Source organism: Sinocyclocheilus grahami, unplaced genomic scaffold (genome assembly GCF_001515645.1).
Source record: "Sinocyclocheilus grahami isolate Dianchi unplaced genomic scaffold, SAMN03320097.WGS_v1.1 scaffold606.1, whole genome shotgun sequence".
In the NCBI taxonomy this organism is placed as follows: domain Eukaryota; kingdom Metazoa; phylum Chordata; class Actinopteri; order Cypriniformes; family Cyprinidae; genus Sinocyclocheilus; species Sinocyclocheilus grahami.
Window position 1 is genome coordinate 206498 of NW_015505785.1, and position 27857 is coordinate 234354.

At 36.6% G+C, this 27857-nt stretch overlaps 1 protein-coding gene across 9 annotated transcripts; it reads right to left on the reverse strand.

Annotated features, from left to right (window-relative positions):
• Nucleotides 1-694: 694 nt before the first annotated feature.
• Nucleotides 695-27282, reverse strand: znf740a (zinc finger protein 740a). 9 transcript variants are annotated; one of them, XM_016240982.1, is made up of 17 exons: nucleotides 27174-27282; nucleotides 24206-24360; nucleotides 23825-24016; nucleotides 22111-22227; nucleotides 20495-20618; nucleotides 20320-20403; nucleotides 19481-19564; nucleotides 18185-18268; nucleotides 15406-15489; nucleotides 14888-14971; nucleotides 8511-8594; nucleotides 7776-7859; nucleotides 7073-7156; nucleotides 5351-5434; nucleotides 4330-4413; nucleotides 2467-2585; nucleotides 695-1122 (listed from the first exon to the last, which is right to left on the reverse strand). In XM_016240982.1, the coding sequence occupies exons 2-17, from the start codon at nucleotides 24248-24250 to the stop codon at nucleotides 958-960; spliced, it is 1602 nt and encodes a 533-aa protein (XP_016096468.1). In that variant the 5' UTR covers nucleotides 24251-24360; nucleotides 27174-27282; the 3' UTR covers nucleotides 695-957. The 9 variants fall into 9 exon arrangements, with proteins under 9 accessions (XP_016096468.1, XP_016096467.1, XP_016096471.1 ...); XM_016240981.1 differs by having other exon boundaries at nucleotides 22081-22227; XM_016240985.1 differs by lacking the exon at nucleotides 19481-19564 and having other exon boundaries at nucleotides 22081-22227.
• Between the last annotated feature and the right edge of the window lie 575 nt (nucleotides 27283-27857).

Below are 27857 nucleotides of genomic sequence, written 5' to 3' on the forward strand. Positions count from 1 at the left end.
AACCATGGTGATTCTCATTGCCCAAATAAAGCCGGTACAGCTAAATTAAATATATTATTTTAATGTATATCCAAAAGCACTTTTTTCATTATGGTAATAAGAATATCAGTGGAATGTGCTAAAGGTTCATAAAAATAATAAAACTTAATGGCATAAAATAGACCTCATTTACTCGATGCTACATTTCTGATTGTGAGGACCAATGATGCCCAAAACATGACCTTGTGAGATTTGCCAGTCATTAAGTGAGTGAAGTCAGAGAAAGGGACACTTCCAGTGAGCACAACTCAACTGGTGCTGTCATTTCCCCCATGAACAAACCAGCTGTTACACATAGTAATATACACATCTTTCAAATTCTTACATAGTTACAATATCAGATCAAACATTTATCATTGAGAAAAAGCCTGTGAATGCCTAATGAATTAATATATGGAAACCCACTGTGCATATCCATATGGTTACATATGGGTACAGTGTTACAAACAGATCTTGCGATGGTAGTAGGACATTACCCGAGTCCTCAGGACAGTAGGGTACTAATCCTTAGCACTTTACAGCAGGCCTATACATCACATGATGCCGATTTTAATCACACAATGCTGTTACATCTTACATGAAGAGTGTATCAATAGGTGTCAGTCGATAGATGATGGGTTGTACCTTTTGTATATATATATATTTTTTAAATTTATTTTGGTTAGTAACATGAAATTCCCATGTTAGGTGTGTTTTTTGTTCCGCACCTCTTAAAAGTACCATACAACCCCTTCTAACCCCATAATATATTACCAAAAAGTATAAAACAACCCTCAATGATGTTTGTTTCTAAATAAAGAAACAAAAGAGGGGAATTTCCCCTCATCCTGTCTGTAGCGCATCTCTCTGTCAGCAGGTGGAGCCACAGTGTTCCTCTGGGTGTGCTGTCATCTCAGGGCTTGTCTAAAGAGTATGGTGTCAGACAGCGAGTCGGCCCGGGGCGGGGTGTAGAGGACTCCACGTGGACGGAGGGGCTGCGGGAGGCTCCTGGGTGAAAGAGCATGGCTGGGCCTCGACTTTTGCCACGCCGCGACCCTGACACAATCGCCGATGTCTCAACAGTCTGTCTGTCCGTGAGAAGTTCTTGAGGTGAAAAACAGAGAAGTTACTGAAAGCATTTACACTTTTGACTTCACCTCAATGATGATTTTTTCCTTGTGCTCATTTAATGAAAATCCCAAATTGCAAACTATAAATTTAATAATTTATAAGTGTATTCCATTTGTATATGGCTACAATGTTTGCTGGGTTGAAATGATGGTTCTTTCTAATTTAGAAGATAAAAAAAAAATGGTTACACTTTATTTCGATAGTCCACTTTAGACATTCTACTAACTATAAGTAATTTTGTAACTACATGTCAACTAATTCTCATTCATTTGCAACTACATGTCTCAGAGTAGACTGTTAGGGTTGGTTTAAGGTTAGTAGAATAAGTTGACAAAGAAAGTGTTAGAAGATATTAAGCAGACAGTCTACTAATACTCTACTAACTGCTAGTTGACATGTAGTTGAAAAGTTACTTACTGTTAATAGAATGTCTAAAGTGGACTATCGAAATAAAGTGTTACCAAAAAAATAATAATAATGACAATTCTTAAAGATAGTTCACTCAAAATTATTTGAAAATGATTCACGTCGTTTTAAGTTTTGGTTACTTAGACTTTATATGGAGGGGCAGAAACCACTCAGATTTAATTAAAAATACCATACTTTTTGTTTCAAAGAATAACCAGTCTTATGGGTTTAGAACAACATGTGGGTGAGTAAATGGTGACAAGTGTTATGAGGGCAAACCAACTGAACTTGTTCAGACACCTACCTAGCAGTAGTGGCATCATTGACATTTAGCCTACATATTTCAATATAATGCATTACTTCCCAAACTGGTAATAAAACTAATTCCAGACAGCTGCAAGGACTAAAGCCCTGTTCACACCACCAGTCCAGACAATACATCCACTTCTAGCATTACTTTAGGCATGAGAGGACTATTTTTATTTTATTTAGATTACAAAAGAGAAGACAAACTCTAAAGCCATTTTCCCTGATGAACAGCTGGCAATATGTTTGCAGTGAGCAGACTAGATTTAATGTAAAAACTTATTATAAAAACTACATACTAAATAGGATTAACTTCTCCATCTTCCTAACATTTCACTGCAGCATTTGACAGGACAGATGACGTGCGCTCCACTGACGTCATTCAATGCATAATTACATTAAGTTTAATATTTCTCAACTTTCTCAAATGAACACGCCCACATTGCGTCACCGATGGTTTCGGTCGCTGGAGGTCGGCAGCTCTCCTTGAAAATGATTGTCTCTTTGTTGCTGCAAGTTTCTTGCGGTGTGAACGGGGATAATGGATGATCATGGGAGTTGTCCCATACCTTACAACCACTGTGTTATAAAACGTGTTCTTACCTGCTGGCAGCGCTCACACTGGTAAGGCTTTTCACCACTGTGAACACGCTTGTGTCTCTCCAGATGGTACCTCTGAATGAACCGCATGTCACACATGTCACAAGCAAACGGCTTCTCTCCTAACAGAGAAAAACAGTCTTTATTAAAGCACCCCACATCTTTATTCTCACAGCATGCCACAACATACAACATCGACAAAGAGACTGAAACACTGTTTCTGAACATGCAGGGATCGAGACTGATTGTCATATGGGGTCCCACATGAGAGAGTATATGCATGCTTAGAAATAAAGTATTTGACTCCATACAAACTCGAGTTTGTAGAGTTTAATATGGAAGAAAAAACCTGCTTGATTGTAAAGTGGCACACTGGGGTTTTGGTTTTAAAAATCAGAAACCTAGTTTGAGACTTGAGGTTATGTTCTACCTACTTGGATACTGATCATTAAAATGGTAATAAGAAAGCGCTATTTTTTTCTAGTCGATTATGCTTTAATACTTAAATGAATGCAAGTAAACTTAATAAACACAAAAACACACCCTCAGAAACATGAGGCAGGAGCACCTACACAGATATGGTGAAACCTGATACTATACGCTTGCGTGAAGTGAGTCTTGCAAAACTCGTGCCCACGAGCAGTAAATGAAAGGGGCGAAAACATTTTTAAATGTCTTGACTTTGATACACATATTATATGATGTTAACAAATATTTCAAAAGTAACAGTTCTTATTAAAAAGTCATTTACTAAACATTTTGGCCATTAAAGGGTTAGTTCACCCAAAAATGAAAATTAGTCCATAAATTACTCACCCTCAAGTCATCCTAGGTGTATACGACTAATCCAGTCGGAGTTATATTAAAAATGGTCTTTGCTCTTTCAAGCTGTTTAATGCCACTCAGCGGGTGTTGCATGCATCAGTCCAAAATTAGTTAAATAAAAAGCGCCCATCCATAAAAATCTGTCTCACACGGCTCCGGGGGGTGAACAAAGGCCTTCTGTAGCGAATCGATGCGTTTTTGTAAGAAACATATCCATATTCAAAATGTAATAATCACTTTAATGTAGCTTGTGCCATCAGTTGTACACAGAAGCAGCTCCGGGAGCATGACATATGAGGTCGGTGTTGCGCATGCGCTGGTGAGTCTCGTGAAAACCAACATTTGTTAACGGGATCAAAGGAAGCAAAGGTTCCTTACTTTAGCAAAGGAAAACCAGTCTCCTCTTGGCTTATATCGAAATCCTCCGACATTCTTCTTTACAAATCCTCGTTTTGTACTTCTAATAAGGGACCATTGTTTTGTTTTGATCTCTCCCCTGCGCTTCCACGTTAGTCACTTCTGAAAGGTGCATGCACAACGCTGACCTCATACATCATCCGCCCAGAGGTGCTTCCGTGTACAACAGTGAGCGCAAGCTAGATTCAAGTGATTACGTTTTGAATATGGATATTTTTCTGACAAAAACGCATCGATTCGCTACAGAAGGCCTTTGTTCACCCCCCGGAGCCGTGTGACACGGGTTTTTATGGATGGGCGCTTTTTATTTAACTTCTTTTGGACCGATGCATGCAATACCTGCTGAGTGGCATTAAACAGCTTGAAAGATCAAAGACAATTTTTAATATAACTCAGACTGGATTCGTCTGAAAGAAGAAAGTCATATACACCTAGGATGACTTGAGGGTGAGTAATTTATGGGCTAATTTTCATTTTTGGGTGAACTAACCCTTCAATTTGAATAAGTCAATTATCTCATTGTTTTTTTCCCCCTAAACATCTCAACCACAAAATATATCCAAACTTCAGTTTCAATCAAGGAGTACTGGGTACAAATCAGGGGTACAATGAGCGGACACATACCAGTATGAGTGAGGCTGTGTCTTTCCAAGTGGTAACGTTGGAAAAACCGCATGTCGCACATCGAGCAAGCATACGGCTTCACCCCTAAATGTAGAGTCCATTTTAGTGAGTGAATGTCTTTACACAACATTCAAAGCAACAAACAATTTTAACGCTGTTTAAAAATGTAGAGCATACTATTGATTTATTTTTTTTTTCCTGCATGCTGACCTTAAATACTCATTACAACACTTGCCATATTATAAGATCAAAAATTGCTTGTCTAATGCAGTTTGTGTGTTTGGATGGTTTTAAATAGAAATAACTTTCCCAAACAACAAAGTGAAAGTAAATTGGCTAAGGTAAAATGTTTTTCTTTTTTGTTTATTATTATTATTATTTTTTTAATTAGTAGATGAGGGATGAGTCAAAATTATTTTCAGTAGGAATACAATCATGCCACAAATTGTCACGATAGACTGGATGTACTAATCCCTGACCATTCCTTTAAACTATGTGGCAGAACACAATCTCAAAAACATGAATGAATGAGTGAGTTGCATCGGGGCACTTAAGGTAAATTCATGTCAATCTTGTCTCATAATGAATTTATTTGAACAGTACCTAAGGAGTGGGTTAAAGAAAGAATAATTTATAAGTGGAAATATCTATAAATGATCAGCAATTCAATAATAATAATAATAATAACAATAACAATAACGATAAATAAGCAGTTTCTGGGGATGGTGGATATGGAGCAACATGACAGGCTGCTATAAGTGGCATGATGACTTTGATGACAGATATACTGTGTATCTATCAGGTACATAGTAGGACCTTCATGGAGCACTATCATTAAATAATGAAATGTTGCTGACTCTGATCTTAAACTGTAAAATAGAAACATTTAATAATGGCCATTTTATGCTTTCATGTGTCAAGGAAGCAGAAAATGGTTGTTGCTCAAAACTGAATTAAGTCATTTAGCATGCAGAAAACGAACATTAACTACAAAAAGGTAGGGGTTTGAGATGACACATACCCGTATGAGTGAGGCTGTGTCTCTGCAGGTGGTAACGCTGAAAAAACCTCATGTCACACATCGAGCAAGCATACGGCTTCACCCCTGAATGCACAGAGCACCAACAATTCATGTATGCGTTTCTATTAATATAGCAGTTTTGGGGGGGAAAAATCCTGCTCATACTAAATGCATCTGCAGTAAACAAAAAAAAACAAAAATAAATAAAATGTGGACTATATTACAAAGCATCATGAAATTAGATAAAGTTTTGTGTGTGCATTATAATCATTTTATATTTAACATGATATTTTGTGTGTGCCACAAAGATTTAGTTGTCAACCATGCCTGCTGATAATAATCCCCTCCTCTGTAATCAGATGAGCATAGATTCAGTAAAACAGTAATCCTGCTTTGGAAAAAAAGGAGGTGGCATTATCGTCAGCATCTTATTTCCCCCCTATTTTATGCTTGCTGAATAGGAAAAATACAAACTCGAGTTTGTTGTAGTTTAAACAGATTGTGTCTCTCTCTCCATAACATACTGAGAGCTTTCATAGGGCTCGCAAAATCCCTGGTAGACATTCTTCAGATTTTGGTAGCCCAAAATTAATTTAACTAGAACTAAAAAAAAATCCATGGCTGAACTGCGGACAAATCAGCATGATCACAAACTTCAGTGACTGTATTTTTCCTTCAATTAACAAGTCAAGAGAGTAGGGGTGCAACGGATCACGGTTCGGATCATATTACAGATTTGGAGTCACAGATTGAATCATTTTTAGGATTAACAAAAAAAATGGTTCTTTATTATTCAAACAACACTTATTTAAATAACACTTATTTGATAACAGGAAAAAAAAGTTACAAATAAAAGAAGGTCTAACATTAGTTTTCAGGTACAGATATGTAATAATTAAGTGTAAAGCCACACTGCACAGTGTTCACTGAATAAATTAAATATAGATCTATATTTGTTAAAGTTGTGTTTTGTTGTTTGATTGAAGGAATAGTTCACCAAAAAATGAAAATGGAAAAAAAAAATTGCATATGTATCATTAAATACCAGCATTCTTCAAAAATATATTTTTATGTTCAACATAAGAAAGAAACGCATACAGGTTTGGAAAGACGCGAGGGTGAGTAAATTACCAAATTTTTTGGGTGAACTATCCCTTTAACATTAATGACACAGACAGCAGCAGCTATTTATAGCCTGCTGTCCCTTTAAGAATGAATGCACGTGTCCAATATAATGACACATATGCGATTTCTTTCTCAACTGTTTATGTTCACTTAAGACATAACCTACTGTGTGAACGAGAATATTTGCCGAGACCGGTATTTTGAGATAATTGTGTGTGTATGTGTCCATTCAAGCTCAAGGATACGCAAAAGAGGAATCAATTCTGTGTTAGTGCGAGTACGCTGAAAAAAAACAGTGTGCGAGTACAAAACTGAATTCTCTTTTGCCTCTTCATGTGCTTGAATGGTTTAAAATGCTGAAATGTTTAAATTAGCAACATGTACAAATGACCAACTATGATCCGTTTCACCATTACAAGCGAGTGAACAATGTGAATCAAGGAAGGAATTTCATATCGCTATTCAAGATGACAGGTGATACATTTTGGAAGCTGGACTTGAAGACACAATAGCCTCAGGATGTCAGGCTAGTGATTTTGCGAGCCCTGCTTTGAGAGGCAATTCATAATAATACATATAGACAGAGATTTCACATACCCGTATGGGTGAGGCTGTGTCTCTGTAGATGGTAACGCTGGAAAAAACGCATGTCGCACATGGTGCAAGCATAAGGCTTCACCCCTAAATGCACAAAGTAGCAGTGTATTAGTCTTACTGCCACCTGTCAACTTAAACCAAGCACTCATGGAAACTGCTCAACTCACAGAACAATGTAAAAAAAAAAAAAAAAAAAAAAAAAAAAAGGGAAGTTTTTACTACAGTCTCATTAGCCAAGTAAGGTGAGTTATGCATAAAATGCTAAGAGCAGTTCACAAACTGAGCATCTACCAGACATGAAATACGATGCAGTGCTGCCACCTTAGAAGTATGGCAATAGTTTTGCACAGGTTAGGCTAAAAACTTGGGTTAAAGTGTAACTATGCACTTATAGATTTAAGCATTTCGACATTTTGGGAAGTGCTTTCTCTTTTTTAAATGTGCTAGTACATAACTATAGAATAATTATTATTTTCTCAGATTTAGACTGAAGATTATTAAGCTCATTTTTGGTCTGATTTTATGCATTGACTGTAAAATGGTTTATGAAAGTGGACCAAATTGTCATTTTGGATGAACTAACATGTCAATATATGATACGTCAATGAATCATTTACTTATAAAAATAATATGGAAATGTATCAAGGATAGCTGACAATATGCACTTTAACCCAAGAGCACATTAAGACAGAAAGACACATACCAGTGTGAGTGAGGCTGTGTCTCTGCAGATGGTAACGGTGGAAAAAACGCATGTCACACATGGAACAAGCATACGGCTTCACCCCTGAATGACCAGAGCAAAATATTAACCATACGTATCATCTTAATAATACAAACTAACTAATTTTAATTGAAAATCAAAGATAGTAGCCTAATTTTACATTCTGACCCAGTTGTCATGTTAGTATGACTACATAATGGTTAGTTCCTAACAAGAGCTTCACGGTCAAATTATACAATAATTATCCAACAAAGAGTTTATGTTGGAAATGCATATTTTCATAATTATTGCCAAATACAGAAATCTCTATCATCATTAATGACTGTAGTTGTAATGTGATTATATTGCCTATAATAAACTTATTTGTTCTCCACAAAGTCTTCCAAATAACAAGACAAAAAAATTAAAATAAAGATGATATATCCTGCTCATGAAACAATGAACCAACTACTATGAGTCAAACATGAACCACTGCACTAACTTTTTTTAATTTTGTGAAACTGGAAAGTGAAACTTCAAGTGAATAACTATGACTGACACTGTACTTAAGGAAAACTTCACTGCTCCTCTTTCGAAAACCTTTTTAATAAATCTGAACAAGATGAAACATTTAATAGTAAAAGCTCATAATTTTGAACATTATTTTATGTTCATTTATTTTACATGCTGAAGAAAACCAGCAGTGTGAGAGGGGTACAAAGAGACGACACATACCCGTATGGGTGATGGTGTGTCTCTGGAGATGGTAGCGTTGGAAAAACCTCATGTCACACATTGTGCAAGCAAATGGCTTCACCCCTAAATGCAGAGTACTAGTATTAGAATAGACTTGCAGATATCAGCTTCAATGTAGCAACTTCATGATCAAAGATAACAGAACAATCACAAGGGAAACAGTCACAAAAAACAAATAAAATAAAAAAAAATTGATGAATAATCCTCTATTTAAAAAAAAAAAATTATAATTGAACATGACAACTAAAGCCTCCATGCATATGGAGCCTGGATGGGAAAAAATAACTATAATAATCAAATTAGAAAACAGTGTTAACAACAGTAGGCTCATTCTCAGGAAATGGTGCCATTTGTGCCCCATGAATGAAATACAAAAACTGCTGTAAAAAAAAAGCACGGATATTTAAAAAAAAAAACTAATATATAATAGTCTAACAGACTTCCCTTTTAGATTTAATACAAAATTGTTACTACGCAAAACAATGATAATTGTTAGTAAATGGTAATGAAGTGTAGTTTTAAGGCTGTTGCATGGCACCAGTGTTATTCCTTCTTGTTAGTGCGGTTTATAATGCTGGGGCGCTCTAACCATTTACAATGATTGAAACTGCTTTAAAGGGGTCATATGATGCTGCTAAAAAGAACATTATTTTGTGTATTTGGTGTAATGAAATGTGTTTCTGCGGTTTAAAGTTAAAAAAACACATTATTTTCTACATACTGTACATTATTGTTTCTCCTCTATGTTCCGCCTTTTTGAAATTTTTACAAAGCTCATCGGTCTGAAAAAGCGAGGTGTGCTGTGATTGGCCAGCTATCCAATGCGTTGTGATTGGCCGAATACCTCAAGCGTGAGACGGAAATGTTACGCCCCTCACATACTGTTGATGCCGTGTCCGGCCGGAGCGATGAGACAAAAACATTAAAACCCATTACAAACGAGGCATTTGCTGCATCCAGTGGGGACATAATTACTGATTATAATGACTTATACTGTCTTTTTATGCGTTGCATTGCATCGCACCGCGTAAACATAAAACTCTGCATTTGTGATCGGAGAAATGACAAACAACAAGTGCTACTCTCTAGTGGTATCATTTCCTAGTTAAGAGCCATCTTTGAATTGAGTTGAATTGAGTTTCACATTATAAGCCATAACTGACCTTTAACCCCGTTTTGAATGTAAGAGTTGATCATTGTTCAAAACATTACATAAGAGAAATTGAGTTATATTTTCTTGATTATAATTTGCGGTTTATGCTGCCTCTCATGCACACACCTCTTTTTAGTCAGGATTAGATTCCAATTTCGATCTGCTGGTTTAAGTGAAAGTGAAGTGACGAGTGGCCAAGTATGGAGACCCATCCAAGTGCACACACAGAGTAGTGAACACGCACGCACACACACACACACACACACACACACACACACACACACCCGGCCATATTGCTGCGGTGCCTGGGGAGCAGTTGGGTGCCTTGCTCAAGGGTCTCACCTCAGTCGTGGTATTGAGGGTGAAAGAGAGCGCTGTTATTCACTCCCCCCACCGACAATCCCTGCAGGACCTGAGACTCGAACCCGCAACCATCAGGTTATAAGTCTGACTCTCTAACTATTAGGCCACGCCTGCCTTAACGTGTATTACATTTTCAAGAGGAAATCCTGAAGAAATATGCTCAAAAAAAAAAACTATGTTCTCCATGTTTCCTATTATGTCATACAACAAAGCACATGACATACTAAAGATTACGATTTTAAAAGTGCTATCTAAATTATTACTCCCACTTCCCAAATAAAAGCAGGATTACTTCAAGGTAGGGATGTTCATTTCGGTTATTTTTCCTAACCGACGCTCGTTAACCGATTATTAACTGTTAACCAACAAGATTATTTTAAAATCGAATTGAATTAAATTAGAAAGGATACGTGTCTGTGACCCATTAAAAAATACTAACATTTGTTTCCCGGGGATTCATTTTACATGGGCAAAAAGCAGCAAACAATAGAACATGAAAATTCACATAGTCATCATATCACATCACGCACCTGCAGCGCTTCTGCGAGCGGAGAAAAACATAATAAAGCTAGGCTATATATTTATAACGAATAAATAGGTCTATACAAGAAATATATTTTTACTTAAATAATAAATTAAGAAAACGGAAGAAAACTGTGCAACAAGTAGCCTAGTATGCAGAGTTTCGGTTCATTTTTGTGCTGCGCAAAAGGAAACAGACAGCAGAAAGCGGCATCCTATTTTTCTTTAGGCTTATTTTACAAAAGCACAAAGATTTGTTTTTATTGTGAATGTACACAAATAAAGGCAAACCTTTTACAATTCCAATTATCTTTATGACTAAAATTAGTAGTTGCTTCCACTGTTAGAAGGAAAAAATTCAAGTGATTGCGCCGGCGCCGCATGCGCGCACACAGTTAAGCATTGCTACCTTGACAATGCAGCCTGTTCATTATCATAATAAAATACAGTCAGTCAAACATATAGAAAGAAACACACTGCTCAGTTTAAATACGTAGTAAAAATCTGTGCCGTTAAGCGTTATCACTGTGATGTTATGATATGCAAAACATTTTGTTTTATGTCACACTGCTCATTTAAATATGTAGTAAAAATCTGTGCCGTTAAGCGTTATCACTGTGATGTTATGCAAACCGTTTTGTTTTACGTGGATATTGGAATGCGAGTGAAGTAGGCTATTCAAATACATCGCGAATACGGAAACATTTGATTTTGTGTCGAATGAGAGACGCAACGTTGTTTTCAGTTTCGTTTTAGCCTAAATTAATTCGTTTTGGCTTGTCGTTTAGCTATAGCTTCTTATATTTTTAATTCTTGTTCTTTTCTAAATACCGTTAATTGAATAGCTTTGTTGTGGAGTGAGGGGAACTAAAATAGCCTAGCTATGTTTAGAGTGTTTATTATAATGTTTGTAAACATTTCGCGTCGGCATTAGGCCTATTTCTGAATGAAATAATAAAATGCGACTCAGACGTGACTTATGTTTTTTCTTCCTCTAAAAAAAATGCAGCAAACCTTTTAAAATATTTTGATAAATTACTAAAAAATTTTAAAAATAAATGACTTTTTAAACCGTTTAACTGATTGCATTAATCGGTCAAAATTCTTCACGGTCAGTTAACGGTTAACCGGTTAAAATGAACATCCCTACTTCAAGACACAAAAAAACTAAATTAAACTACCAGGCATCATTTTCAAATTAGTAGGTATATGAACTCAAATTTTACAGTGACAGGTTTAAAATAAATGTAGTGCTTCAGGGTTAGTAACAATACATAACTACTAGAACCTTGCAAGGCATACACTGATCAGCAACAACATTAAAATGACGGATGATGTGAAGACCATTGATTTAATATACTGTTTCAATGGTACTTGTCAAGGGGTGGGGTAAATTAGGTAGCAAATGGACAGTTAGTTCTTGAATTTTATGTGTTGCAAGCAGGAAAAATGGGCAAGCAAAACGATCTGAGTGACTCTGAAAAAACCAAATAGTGATGGCTAGACGACTGGCTCAGAGCATCTCCAAAATGCCAGGTACTGTGGGGTATTCCTGGTTTGCAGTGGTTAGGACCTACCAAAAATGGTGCAAAGAAGAACAACCAGTGAACCAGAGTTAGGGTCATGGGCACCCAAGGCTCACTAATGTATGTGACAAGTGAAGTCTAGCCTGTCTGGTCCGATCACACAGAGCTACGGTCTCTCAAATTGCTGAAAAAATTTATGCTGCTTATGATACAAAGGTGTCAAAACCAGTGTTCCCTCTAAGCTGCAGAATAAATAATATGTCGTGCACAGGACAGATGCAAAAATTAGTTGGGGAAAGGTTGAATTCTAGTAAATTTTAAATAATCGCATTGCTCGGCAAACCTCTATAGAGTTGGTGTTGCTGTAGTTAGAACCGGTGAATGCGGTTTACAGGTTTCATAGAAAGAGAATGATGTGCGCTGAATCAGTCGCTGTAGAATCGAATACGAAATAACTCAACATGAGAGCTAACGCAAACGCAATGACATGTGAAATAAAACAACATCATGTTTTAAAGAAGAGTGTCTTGATTAAGTGGTGGAAATAGCATTACAGTCACACACAAGTGTAGTAGTGTGCAAACTCTATTACATGGGTATGTTTTAGATAACTAAAATAATTCATATATTCACGTGTTTTTTTTATATTTATTTGAAAATATTAGTTTTTTATATTCTATTATATTATAAGCCTAAATAATTGACCTCAAATAGGGAATTCATGAGCAAAAACATTTCATTTTTTTCATATTTGCTATATTATATTAAATTATATCATTTTATATTATTAAGAATTGAACTATTCTGTGCGAGATATTTTTTTTAATGATTTTTTTAATACAATTTCTTGGTAAATAAAACTGCACTGTAAAACATGTTTTCTCAGGTAACCTAAAATGTGCATCATTCAGTTACATCAAGGGTCCAATCAAATATAAATAGCACATTAAAGTTAAAAGTTACACACTTTTCCGTGTGCGCGCTGTACAGGTCTGGTATACTTAGGTATTCTTTATATATAAAGAATATTTTTGCTCAGGTGGCCGAAATGCCCGCCCAATAGAGAACATTTTTGCTCAGCAAGAAAAAAAATTATAGGGAACATTGGTCAGAACACTGCATCGGAGTTTCTGGGACTGTGTAGCTGCAGATCAGTCACCCTTTCAACCGCTGAAAGCACCTAAAATAACAGTTGAGCAACAGAACTGGATCATAGAGCAATGGAAGAAGGTCGCCTGGTCTGATGAATCTCATTGTCTGGCCGGGTGGTGGATTCAGGTGGATGGCCAGGTGTCTATGCGTTGTTTACCTGGGAAAGAGATGGCAGATGGCAGAAGACGGATGTTCTGTTGGAAACCTTCGGTCCTGTCATTCATGTGGATGTTACTTTGACACATACCACCTACCTACCGCAGACTACATACAGCCCTTAACGGCTGTGCTGTTTGCTGATGGCAGTGGCCTCTATCAGTAGAATAATGCACCCTGCCACACTGCACAAAATTGTTCAGGAATGATTTGAGGAACATGATAAAGAGTTCAAGGTGTTGCCTTGGCCTCCAAATTCCCCAGATCTCAATCCTATTGTGCATCTATGGGATGTGCTGGATGAACAAACTCAATCCATGGAGAACTTGCAGGATCCATCCAATCCATCCTTGAAACTTGCAGGACTTAAGGGATCTGCTGCTAATGTCTTGGTGCCAGAGACCACAGGACACATTCAGAGGTCTTATGAAGTCAATGCCCACGCCACTTCAGCCAAAGTTTTCTTCAAGGGAAGTAATCAGAAGTTTGCAGGACTCTCTGAATGAGGGATTTCCCAATCCTGCAAGCACTTGCTTCACCGGGAGGAAATCCCAAAGCACGCACTCCACAGATCGAAGACGAGACAATACTAGATAATAGCGCACTCATCACCAACTGGACAGGGGTGTGAATTACAGTTACAAGTTGCAATAGATTTTTCCATCTTTGCTAAAAAAAAATGACAAAAAATAATTGATTAACGCGACCACTGCTGCTGACACTACCCATACCCCTTTACCCACACTTAGAAGTGCAGTGATTTCTGAGAAACAGTGTTGAAAATTAAAACAGCCAAACAAACAATTTAGTGAATATTTGCTAGTTGTCTTTTCTCTGATGGTGTTTGTACAAAACCATGTTTTTTTTTTTTGTGTAGCATAGTGTGTTCATGAATTTGGGGGCGGAGCAATGAAGGGGGGGAACGTGTTTCTTTTTGTTAGCGGTGTGTTTGTTGGTTGTTTACTTTAGATATCAACAGTGTTTCTCAGAAATCACTTACTGCACCTTTAAACCTAACCAGATCACATTAACGTAAGCACATAGTAGTTGACAACTAATATAAAGTGTAATATAAGGTGTCCCTCAATGTCTATGATGGTTATGGCCCTGCACTTTGGGGATAAGGTGGGAAAATATCATTTCTAGGATGCAGCAACCTTCAACATTAACCTTTGTGAACAAACAAACAAACAACCAAAAGAGAATTTCTGTGCCGGGATATGGCACAGTTCCCTGAGAATGGGCCGGCCATGACACACCCCTGTGGCTGAGACCATGTCATTGGAGATGACAACGTTGACAAAATTAAATAAATAAAATTGGTGCAACTCAGAGGACAATGAATAAATTATGTTTACCCCTTTGGTCACAAAAAAAGCAAAAATGCACATGGAGAATCATGGAAAGTGTTATTGCCATATAATAAAGGCTGCAAACTGAAGTGTTTGATATGTTAAATGTGCATTGCCCCCTTGGACTCATACCCGTATGGGTTAGGCTGTGTCTCTGCAGGTGGTAACGCTGAAAAAACCTCATGTCACACATGGAACAAGCATACGGCTTCACTCCTAAACACAGAGTACTGGAATGTTAAGTTTTGATGAATAAAAACTTTCAGTATGTCAAACACCCCATTGCATTGTCTGTAACTATGCCCAAACTCGAGTTTGTTGCAGTCAAACCTATGTTTGAAAACTGTTTTGCTTACTATAAAACTTATAGTAAAAGTTATAATAAAACTACTGTTTTATCATGAACTATAAAAAGCAATGTGTACAAGGTATTAAAGCATTGCTGCCAACTGTTTAATAATACTGAGCCAGAAACATTTGGAGGTCCCCCCATGTTCGCAATTCCCTGTTTATAATCTTGTTATTGTAGAAAGCAAGTTTCAAACAGGTTTTAAAAACCCATCTTCATTGACAAGTTGGCAACAGTGCTAAGCTGTGCATTGGTGTAGTCAAGTAGAACAATGTAAATGGTAAGGAGAGACGGCTCATACCCGTATGAGTGAGGTTGTGTCTCTGCAGGTGGTAACGTTGGAAAAAACGCCTGTCACACATGGAGCAAGCATACGGCTTCACCCCTAGATGACCAGAGCAAATTATGCATAAGATTTAAACCATGTATACGCAACACGTTTATGTCAATATAGCAGATGATTGTTGACAGATATTGCTGAAATCACATGCTTCACAAGAACAGAGTGCAAGAGATGTTTGCAAGCACATAAAAAGCATGTGAAAGATGGTTGCACAGCTTAATAGGGCACTGACTCACAATCCAAGTGCTAATAATGGCTACCAGCTACTAACACTGATTCTGAAGGTTAGCATGAAACAATGTCTTCCATAATCTGACACATTTCTAAAGGAAATAGGATATTCAACAAGTTAAAAGTTATTTTATGTATTGCAAACAATACGTCTAATACACTAAATCGAAGATACAGATGACACAAACTGTGCTTTAAAGCGATAATTTAGCATGAACTACTTCTTTAAATTTTCCACCGGTTTTCAGTTATACTTGCCAAAATGGACATTGACAATTTTGTGTGAATCTAACCAAAGCTGTGAAAGGTACCTCAATTCAGTACTCGCACGCTGTCTAAGAGATGACTTTGCACGCATGCTTTGTCAAAAACTTTAAGCAGTCCTGCACTATACAAGTACATTTACTTATCGCAATATAAACAATACAGCAAAATCTCTATTGACTGACACTTCTGGTCACAGCGCTCAGCCTTAGTTCTCCTGATCTGTGTGTTTATCCTCCTCCTCGTTTCCGTATTTCTCGCGCAGGACCGCTGTACATAAAACTGAGTTAAACATGGTAAGACCATGGTGTACATTAGAGCTACACGATTCTGGATAAACTGGGAATCAGGATTCCTTTTTTTTTTTTTTTTCAAATAGAGATCACGATTCTACCATAATTCTGAAATAAAATAAATAATGTGTAATTTACTAGAGGCTGTGAAAAAATATTAATATCTGTAGTCAATGACTCTCTCTTAATTACTTAAGTTTCAGTTTCATTACTGATGAATCAGCAGTTTTGAAGGAATCTCTTGAATTAATGATTCACTGACAAATACATATACAAATACCAAGCACCAATTACTTTCAAAAGGTGATTTGCTCTGTTTTGATCGCTATGCCATATACATCACTATTTATATCCTCCTACGTATATACTTTATTTAGGGATGCACGATATTGAATTTTTGCCGATATGCCGATATTTTTCAACTCTTTTTGGCCGATACCAATATATTTCCTTTTGTTTGGAAATCTCAATCGCTGCATTTTTTTCCCCAGAAAAATGCAGTAGTAACCTTAACGTTTTATTTTAAGATTTAACATTTGTAGATGGTCTAAAGCAAAAGAGTTGTAAAAATTCTGAAAATCTTTTAGCGCTCATAGTTTGTTTAAAAAATATTACATATATTACACATTAATGAATAAATCAGTATATATACAATTACTTAATTTACAAGCGTTATGTTTGTGATTTTTTTTTATTCATGTAAGCTATAGCTTCTGACCTTTAAATCAAAACATACTCATGATTTTATTACATCAAATACTGCTTTATTTAATCAGAAACAGTCTAAATGTTATTTGTGTATTTTACTTTCATTTTATTAAAAGTAGGCCAACAGTGCTCCCTACGGGATTAAAACTCCTTACCGAACGGGCGTTAGGTCCCGAGGGAGGCTGCCGCGACACGTGCTATTACCGTTTACTCTATCACACACGAACGTGTCATTCTGTACGTGCATTCTCAGTTTAAATGCAGTGATCCAAAGCAGTGAATTAAATCACCATTCAGGCAAAACTTTGCTTCAAAAATGAGTCACACTGCTAACGTGATCTAATCACTAGCACACCCTGAGCACATGTGAGTTAACCTATTCTTCTTATCGGCAAGACATATCGGCATAATTTTTCATATCTGGTCGATGCCGATATGTACATTTAAAGCCATTATCGGCCGATTCGGATATCGGTCCGATAATATCGTGCATCCCTAACTTTTTTCCTCATTACTTCAGTAATAATATGAATGTTTGTAAGACAGAAATGATACTGTGGTTGACAAGATTGTCTGTGAAGCAGTTTCATACCTAAACATGATAACGGCTCTCTCTGTGTCAGCGGCAGCTCGAATGCAGATTTGAATGTTCTAATATGACTTTGTAAAAGGTGAATTTTAGACACAGGAGAATCAGTGTCATTTTGAAATGAGATCGCCTGTGTGTTTGAATTGAGATGGCAAAAAAGCACAAATATCTCAAAATCAGAGGAATTTTGGGAAGAAAACTAAGGAAGTTGTCATTCTTCAATAAGATGTTGTTCATACTTTGTGTGCACCTTCAGAACTTAAGATCATCTGCAGTACTGCTCAAAAGCCAACCACAATGACATACTTTTTTTTCAAGGAAATTTGCTTTTAGAACAAAGATAAGCAGGGCTCCTTTCAAAGATAGAGGTGAAAGAGAAAAGCAATTTTTGTGAAGATTAAATATGAAGCTTCAACAGGGACTTGTGGTTGCCTCACAGACAAAGCAAACGTCATGCAGACGATATCTAGCATGCTAAAAAGGCAACAGAGGCAACAAGGTTCATGTGCATGACAACGTGCAGGAATACTCAGTAAAAGCAAAAAAGGAACTGCAGATTGAGCATAACACCGAATGGTTCGAAAATATCAGTCAAACGAACAAAAGCAAAGCAGAAAGTTGCAGCAGCGCAGTGGGTAGAGAAGACTTGTACCCGTATGAATGAGGCTGTGTCGCTGAAGGTGGTATCTTTGGAAAAATCTCATGTCACACATGGTGCAAGCATATGGTTTGACCCCTAAACGCAGAACAAGATATCAATACACTGTCTTCAAATTGTAGTTCTGCACATCATACGACAGCTTACTCAAAAGTACAGCAAATCTGCAAACTAGTACTGCTAACCTACATCTGTTTAAATGGATATTTATATTTATCTAAAAGTTATTCTGACATTTCAAACGAGTCCAAAAGCCTAGAAGTTAGGGCTGCACAATTATGACAAAAATCATAATTTTCGATTATTCCCTTGAAATTGTAATTATGATTATTAATTCTGATTATAACAATTTACATTGAATTATGTTTATATCATTGTTTGATGCAACTGCATGCCATATTTTTATATGAAAATAAACGAGCTGAAAACACTGACTGAAAAACTTTGTGCTTTTCTATTGTATTAAGCCTCAAATGTCAAATATACATCGGATTGGTTTCTTCTTTAAATTATAAAAAAGTAAAAATATGAATGGTATTATAATGTTATACTAAAACTAAAATTAAAATAATGGGAAAACCCCTTAAGATAACATGTAGAAAGAAAAAAACACATCTTAAGCACGCAGAATAACATAAGTGGACTTTGAACAATTAATTGTTGCTTTCAACGATTACATAATTGTGGCATCCATGATTGTAATCGCAATTAGAAATTCGATTAATTGTGCAGCCCTAGTAGAAATAGTACCGTTTTCCTAGCATCAGTTCAAATTAACTTTTTTTTTTTTTTTTGGAGGCTGGCTCAACTTTCTTATTGCTCAAACGCTTAAAAAAAGAGAAATTTAAAACATGGTGTGAATAGCTTTAGTGCAAAAAATATTTGCAAATATTTTAGACTTGTGTCTTGTGTCATTCTATTTGGTGTGAAGAGACCTTAAAAAAAAATTAATAAAATAAAGGTTTTTGTTCTGTGTAGACACGCTATGATCTGTAACTCTGTTTATGAGAATCCATTTTTGGGTTTATATGATTAAAAATACTAATGAGAGCACCTTACGGTATTTTTACCATATATCAAAAACAACAACAACAAAAAAAATAATAATGAAAAAAAATAAATAAATCTAAAAATTGTGTGCAAGAATTTGATATCAATTATAGTTAATGTAAATAAAGATGATACTCGTTTCATAAAACATTGCTGTAACATTTTTAAAGAGTGCTATTGTATAAAAAATAAATATTGAAGGATTGTTTTAGAAATAATGTCCAATGTAACGACACATACCAGTATGAGTGAGGCTGTGCCTCTCCAAGTGGTAGCGTTGGAAAAACCGCATGTCACACATGGAACAAGCATACGGCTTCACCCCTAAATGCACAGAGTGGCAAATTCAATGATCGTCTACACAGAATCAAAACCTTGCTCAAATGTCCTCATAACAAATATTAAGCTTTATACACACAAGGGTTTAGCTGATTCAAGACACAGTACATGATTTTTGCTTTAGTGCCTACTTCAGAATAATGTACAAACAATTAGTCAGGATTCACGCAATGTTCATGAAACTTTAGCCAAGTTTAGTCAACTTTAGTCATTTAACTAAGGTGCAAATTAGGTGTACGGGGAGAAGACTTGACATAAAAACTGCACTACAGAACTTTGGCCTCTCTATTGCCGTCTGTGGCTGCAACATAAAAATTGCACATCACTTGTGGAGCAGTTATTGTCTCCTGTGATGATCATCACATCAGAGCAGCTCTAAAGCTTCACCTGACCCAACAGCTCAATATGAATTAATATTAAATGCTTATTAGAGCGGATCAGGGTAAGGCAAGAACATGAATTCAAATAACTTTTTTCATATATTTGCTAAATAATGGAATTTAGTTCAAATTTAACCAAAAAAATTCAATAAATAAATCTTCTATAGTGCAGCTTTAAAACAAATTCTGTTCTGGTATTTGGAGATTTCAATATTTTAAATAATACAAGTCCAATAATTCATCACTCACATACAAATAAATGATCTTACCTCTAAAAGCACATTATTTACATTTATCAAATGACAAATGTGAAGGTAACAATTACGGTTTAAAATCAAAATGCAGAGGAACAAGTCGTACCAGTGTGAGTGAGGCTGTGTCGCTCCAAGTGGTAACGCTGAATAAATCTCATGTCACACACGGCACAAGCAAACGGCTTTTCTCCTGTGATAAAGGCAGACACTCGAGTGAAAAACTGTGAAACACATTACCATGTCACCACAATCTAACATGATCAATATATAAATATTCATACCGGTATGAATGAGAATGTGTCTCTTCAGGTGGTATCCACTCCTGAAGGCCCCGTAACAGTGATCACAGATAAAGTTCTTCTGGACTTTTGAAAGTGGACAATTACCATTTTCATCCACAACCGCCTATCAGGAAAATGAATGGAAGACGTTTTAATTGTACTGATCGCTCTTTTCAATGGACTGGAATTTGCAAGGTTCAAAAAAGACACAGAATTATCAGAAAAATTATCCATACACTATATTTCAAAGCTTCTGAAGCAACACAACTTTGTGAAAGGAACAGGCTGAAATGTACGTCTTTATTCACTAACAATCCTGAATAGCTCTCGATGGCACATTCTTGAGAGCAGCATTAATGACTATCTTTCTTTTTGAGTGGGATCTTTTCAATTAATTAATTGAAGCAGTACAACTTACAACACATTATAAACATACATATATATATATATAGAGAGAGAGAGAGAGAGAGAGAGAGAGAGAGAGAGAAGTAAGTTGTACTACTGTACCCTTTAAAATATAACTTTAAAAAAGGTAACTTTTTGTATCCCTACTACAAATGCATGATTACATAAAAATCTAGATCACTGATAGTTTATGTCTTGTTTTTATTTTTTCAGTTTCAACTACATCATACATTTCACACTAAAATGCATGAAACACTGACAAGGCATGCATCACAAAACCATGTAATCCAGTTAGAAACTTAGAAATCAGTTGACAGTCACGCACGAGGGAAATCAATTCACAGAGCAGAGGCAAATATCATTGCATGACAATTATGTAATATTCCTTTTTAAATATATTCTTTTGCACAAAACTCAATGCTCAGTAATGCACAGTATTACATAACTCATACCAAAATGAAAATTGTGTCATAATTTACACATGGCAATGCTGTATAACTTTCTTTATTCTGCAGAACACAAAAGAGCACATTTCATAAAAGCCAGAGTGGTCCAAAACGAAACTGAACCACATTAACTTTTATAATAAGGGAAACACACACACACACACACTCTTAATATATGTTTTGCAAAATAAAGAAATGTATACAGGTTTGGAATAAAATGAAAGTGAATAAATGACACAATTTCCATTTTTTGGTGAACTATTCCTTTAAATGCACATAGTATATAAAAAGACATGCGGACACAAGTCTCACACACAACAGAAAGACCTAACTAACCTAACAAAAAGACATCACACATAAAATAACCTAAACTTAACCTAACTAGCCAAGTACCAAACTTCAAAAGAAGCAGATACGCTTTATTCCTAAAAGTCACAGCCCTTTAAATCACAGCAGATACTGGTGCTGTGAAAACACAATAACAGTTATTGTGCTACAGCATTCCCCTCCCTTTCCAGACCGCCCCACCCCCCGACCAAAACCAGCCATCTCCTCCCCCACAACACCACAAACACACCGTTACCATACACGAACAGCCCGTTTAAATGCTTGCCATGTCATATTTTATTTTCTCCGTAACCCTCTCACACGAGCACTGAAAATGTCACAGAAAGCAGTGTATTCAAACAAACTTTGCATGACATGACACGCTACACTACACCCCCACACACTGACCTTCCCTGCTTGCCCCTCCTGCTCTCTCACTTTTGAGGGTGTTCCTGACTTCCTGTTCTTTTTCTTCAGCTGCATGTCTTCATTGGGTCTCATTTCCTTCTCATCCAGCAGTCGGGGAGCTGTAAAATCAGCCTCCTTCCGCAGAAGCTACAGACACACAAACACATAAATGACAAATGTTTGTAAACCTACAATGCCATCTCTGCGTTTTAATACAACACTATAAAATAAACAGATTTCTGAAATACTGTTTTACATTTTACCAACAAACTGAATGAATGCATTTCAGTTTTTATTTTGTGCCAATAATTACCAGCTTATACGTAGAGGTATTTTTCCTTTTTAAATACGTTTTTTCCATTTTTTAATAGCCAAAGGCAATACTAATAACTGGGTATTTGATGCATAACAGATTTTTTTTGTTTTGCATTTGTGACCCTGAACCACAAAACCAGTCATAAGGGTAAATTTTTCGAAACTGAGATTTATACATCATCTGAAAGCTGAATAAATAAGCGTTCCTTTGATGTATGGTTTGTTAGGATAGGACAATATTTGGCCGAGATACAACTATTTGAAAATCTGGAATCTGAGGGTGCAAAAAAAACAAAATATTGAGAAAATTGCTTTTAAAGATGTCCAAATGAAGTTCTACTTCTTAGCAATGCATATCACTAATCAAAAATTAAGTTTTGATATATTTACAGTAGGAAATTTACAAAATATCTTTATGTAACATTATCTTTACTTAATATGATTTTTGGCATAAAAGAAAAATCAATAATTTTGACCCATACAATGTATTTTTGGCTATTGCTACAAATATCCCCCAGCGACTTAAGACTGGTTCTGTGCTCCAGGGTCACATTTAATTTCTAACCTGCTTTTTGCCTTTACCAGTTCATTTTAAATGGCCCTTCTGTGCGAGAAAAGTTTAAAAAAGTACAATAATCCATGTAGTGTTTTAAATAATATGTGATTATTAAAGATCAATTTGCAATTATTAAAGAAACAAAGATAAAATAATTAGCAAAATGCTAGTTTCAGATGAAACATGTCCAACATTACTGAATTTAAATGTATACTTATTATTATACACACTTTTTTAATCAAAATCACGGTTTTAAACCAGAAAATCGTACATTATACATTGACAGGGCAGTTGGCAAATTTAGTAACTACCACACTTTTATTAGCCGGCCAAATCAGAATCAGTGATATTTCACTACATTTACAAGGGAAGTTGTGGCCTAATGGTTAGAGGGTTGGACTCATAACACAAAGGTTGCGAGTTCAAGTCTCAGGTCTGGCAGGGATTGTAGGTGGGGGGAGTGAATGTACAGCGCTCTCTCCCACCTTCAATACCAAGACCGAACCCCCCACTGCTCCCCGGGCGCTGCAGCATAAATGTCTGCCCATTGCTTCGGGTGTGTGTTCACGGTGTGTGTGTGTGTGTGTGTGTGTGTGCACTTAGCATGGGATAAATGCAGAACACTAATTCCTAGTATGGGTAACCATAATTGGCCACATGTCACGTCACTTTAATCATTTAGCAGACACTTTTATCCAAAGCCACTTACAAATGAGGACAATAAAAAAGGACAACAAGTGCCGTTTTGTACAATATACAAGATGTGTCTTTAGCCGTTTCTTGAAAATCAGATGGCACAAAATAACCAACTTAACCAAAATAACTCATTTGCAACTCTAATCACTAATCTATAGCTTGAAGGTGTCTCTTAACCAGTGGAGGGCAGGTCATGCTCGTTGGTAAGACCATGTGTCCTTGCGTCCCACGGTCCTGTGCATCCCTCTGGGCTGAACCGTGGCCTGAAGCCGGACCCAACGGCGACATCATTCTCTTAGGAGCAGCGATGGAACTGGCCTGCATCAGAGCCATGCTGGACAGCACCGCTTCACATCCCAACAGCCCTGCCTTTAAAACACAACATCAAGACCAAGAATAACTGAGCTGTTGTTGCTGGAAGTGTAAACTGTACGTGGTAATGTAATCAGTTAGCACTAACGGACTTGGGACTAGAATTAAAGCGAAAATCCAAAATCTAACAACCCAATAGAGGAAAATAAGACAGCCTAGATGTCCTGAAACGTGTAGAGAACTAACCCATTTCATGTGGTCCCGGACCGAGCTGCCGGGTATGTGTGACATGGTGGAGGACAGCGTTTGAGAGACAGGCGAGATGTGTAGATGAGACGTCAGTTTGGACCAAGTGTCACACAAGTCTCAGCGGACTCTATCATGGGGCAGCAATGTCTTTTCTTTGCGGTGACAAAGATGGATTAGAGTAGAAACATGAGACATTCACAAAGCAAATACAGCAAGTGTTGTAAGACTGATCAGGGTGGGTAACACAACAATTACAGGCTTTCATCCACTGGAGGCAGCACTCAAACCCATAAATTACTTTGAATTAGGGCTGTGCAAAAAATTGAATGCGATAAAGCCAGTAAAAAGTCAGTAAAGCCGCTCCTGTGATTAGTAGTAAATCTCCAGCACGTGCGTTCAGATGGAGCGGCATTTACTGACAAGCTACACAAAATCGGCAATGAATCGCCTGCGATTTTAAACGCGATTTTGCATAGCTTGTCAGTGAACTACGGCTCTGTGTAGTAAATGCCGCTCCATCTGAACGCACGTGCTGGAGATTTACTACTAATCACAGGAGTGGCTTTACTGACGAGATGCGGATGAAAATCGCATTTGATTTTTTGCACAGCCCTACTTTGAATACAAATAGTTTGCCAGGTCTAAAACTGTATGTGACGTAAATTTTATATGATGTTGATTACATAAATATGTCAATTTGTGTTCAATGTGTCAGTGTGTCTCACTGTTTACATTCATGCCAATTTGATAGCAGCTCTGGCTCCTAAGCATACTGAAAATGAGACTTTATCCCAAAAACCTTGAGCCCGATCATCAGAAGTGTGGGAATTCTTTAAACAGAGAGCTAATAAAATGGTGCTCTGCATGCTTGGTAAAAGTGAAATGGCCTACCAACTGCTAGTGCAGGAGCATCTCAAAAAGATAACATCCTCGGGCTCCAAATTCAAAATTAAAAATTTTTATTTGGACCATTTGGTCTGATATTTGGTTGGTACTTACACTAACCAAAGTCGATGTTGGCAACATTTAGCAAATAAATAATGCAAGTGCATTTCCTATTACAGTCAGCCCTTAGACATTGTATAGTAACTCATACTTAACAACACCATTCACAGTAACAAATGGCTGAATATACAAGCACTGGAATGTGGTCGACTCATCAGTCCATATTTTGTGCTTAATACGGTTGATTTTTTTCCCTATAAACGAACTGAAACCTGCAAAGTTTTGGTACTCACAACTGCATTCTTGAGAAACCTGAGCTGTTTGAATAGTTATGATAATTGTTCATCTGTAAGTTTACCAAAATGTTAATTGACTAAAATAATCACTAGATTTTGCGGGGGAAAAGATGGTAAGATTAACTGACTTATCCAAAAAAAATAATTAATTAAATTAATCGATTAACCACAAGCCATTGTTTCGGTTGAAGATGAGACCAAACAGTGACAACAACAAAAAAAAAGCAAGTTATTAGCAACTATCGATGTTCACGTTTTTGAGTGCTTGTTGTTTAAAGAAGTTAAAAGATACCAACACATCAAATGCACAACTGAGAAGAGAACACTTTCTAGTTTGTGCGCATCGATCATATGTTTTTGCACATTAAAATCAAATGGACTACACTTTGAAAGGCTACGCGTTTGCCTGTCCATGTACGCTAAATATTTTGATCAATACCAACGTATACTTTGGCTTAAATGAAAATTACCGAATGGCTATTTTTGAGTTGAAATTTCAACTGGATGAAGCTCCTGCAAAATGCCAATGAAAACACATTCAATTTATGCGCTAAACTGCTATGCCGATAACTAGCAGAAGAATAACTCAACAATTAGCATAATTAATCAAATGTCACCATTTATTGACAAATAGTGTCTTATATTGTACGTCAACGTTTTATAAAAGCAACAATCCACGCTTAAATATCGGTTTCTAGTAGTATACTAAATTACAAATATTATTTGATTATTTATAAACAAATGAAAGACATCTTTGTAGGGTTTTAAGTCAAAGCCTGTTGGTCTAGTACGGTGAATCTCAACCTTTTGGCATACCGGACCCCAGTCCAATTCAGAACCACCCTCAAGGACCCCCAGAACAAAATTGACTCGTATCATTTGTGTCTTTGTGAGGACCAAATGCAGTCAAGTACAATTCAAGTTAGCGGACTTGTCCAGTATTTGGCCATATCATCAGCTATATTGGATTTGTCTTTCATGGGAACAGGTCATGTCAAAATATACAACATTTATACAAATATTCATGCTTTATACGGACCCCCTGGCCTTATGTCAAGGACCACTAGGGGTCCACAGACCCCTGGTTGAGAAACACTGGTCTAGTACATCAATCAACTAAAAATCCTTGTGGGCTTGATCAGCAGTGTATATGAGGTTTTAGATCTATTTCTCTCAACCCTCTTCATTCATCGGACACATCCAAACCAGGTCATGAATTACTATGGACTTGACTGAGGTGTGTTAACAGTTAACTAATGGAAGACATCCACAAAGTGTGCTGCTGGTGAACTCCAGGCTGTTATTAAACGAGGCAGAGGACTTCAATTATGCGTTTAACAGCAGCCACCGAATACATTCATGCACGTTGTCATAAATGTAGGCAGATGAAAGGATAACTTATACACATCACAGCGCGCTGTTCCTCGCACTAAACTCCCTCGCGAACCAACCATCCTCATCTAACACACCTAATCCTTTCATTCAGTCGAGCCCTTTTAAACATGCACCCGCAGGTCTGGCATCAGTCAGGAATGGTTTGCTCTGAGCTGGAGTTGATTTGAAACGGGTTCATGTGTGTGTCGTGCGCATATATGGCTTTCCATAATCAAATCTCTATCTCTCGAGGCCTCTAAAGGCGCACCAAACCACATCATTCCGAAAGATAAAAGAGCAGTGATAATCATTTCTATTGACGCTCAACGTGTAGTGCTCATAAATCTTACCTTAGTGCTTGCTCAATTTCGCTCTTTTATTCTAACTCGAGTCAGTTTACAAACACAGGAAACGCCACCGGAAAAGCTCCACGAGAACGCGCACACTGGCTGCAACGCCACTAAGTGTCCACGAGCAAAATAACAACACAGCAGCAACTATCTTTGTTGGATTATGGGCAAATACCATATACATAAACAGAAATGGGCTAAAGGAAACCCCAACGTTTTGTTATTTCAGATAGATATGAAAAATTATATTGAGTTACTACTTGGGTTGAAAACCAGTAACGCAAAACGCACTAGGTCTCTTTGTGAAGCTTTTCTGTTATTATATGATCTCATACCTGATCTTTTTTCTGTTTATTTTTTATTTTCCATTATTTTATATTTGTTTTACCTGTATTGTTATTTATATAATACTGTATATTTTCTATTTCTTTTTTGTAGTTTATATTTGTTCAGTACTTTTATATATGTTGGAAATCAATAAAAAAAAATTTTTTAAACACAGCAGCAACAAACGGGCTTTAATAAGTTGGTCACTTATACATAATTATAATTTTTCACCACATAGCTACTTTATTTGGAATAATAAAAATATTAGATATAAAAATTAATTGGTTTGATAAAACATATACTTTTAGTCAGTCAACTTTTAGATGATCGTGGTGTCCTTTTTTACTTATGAACAAT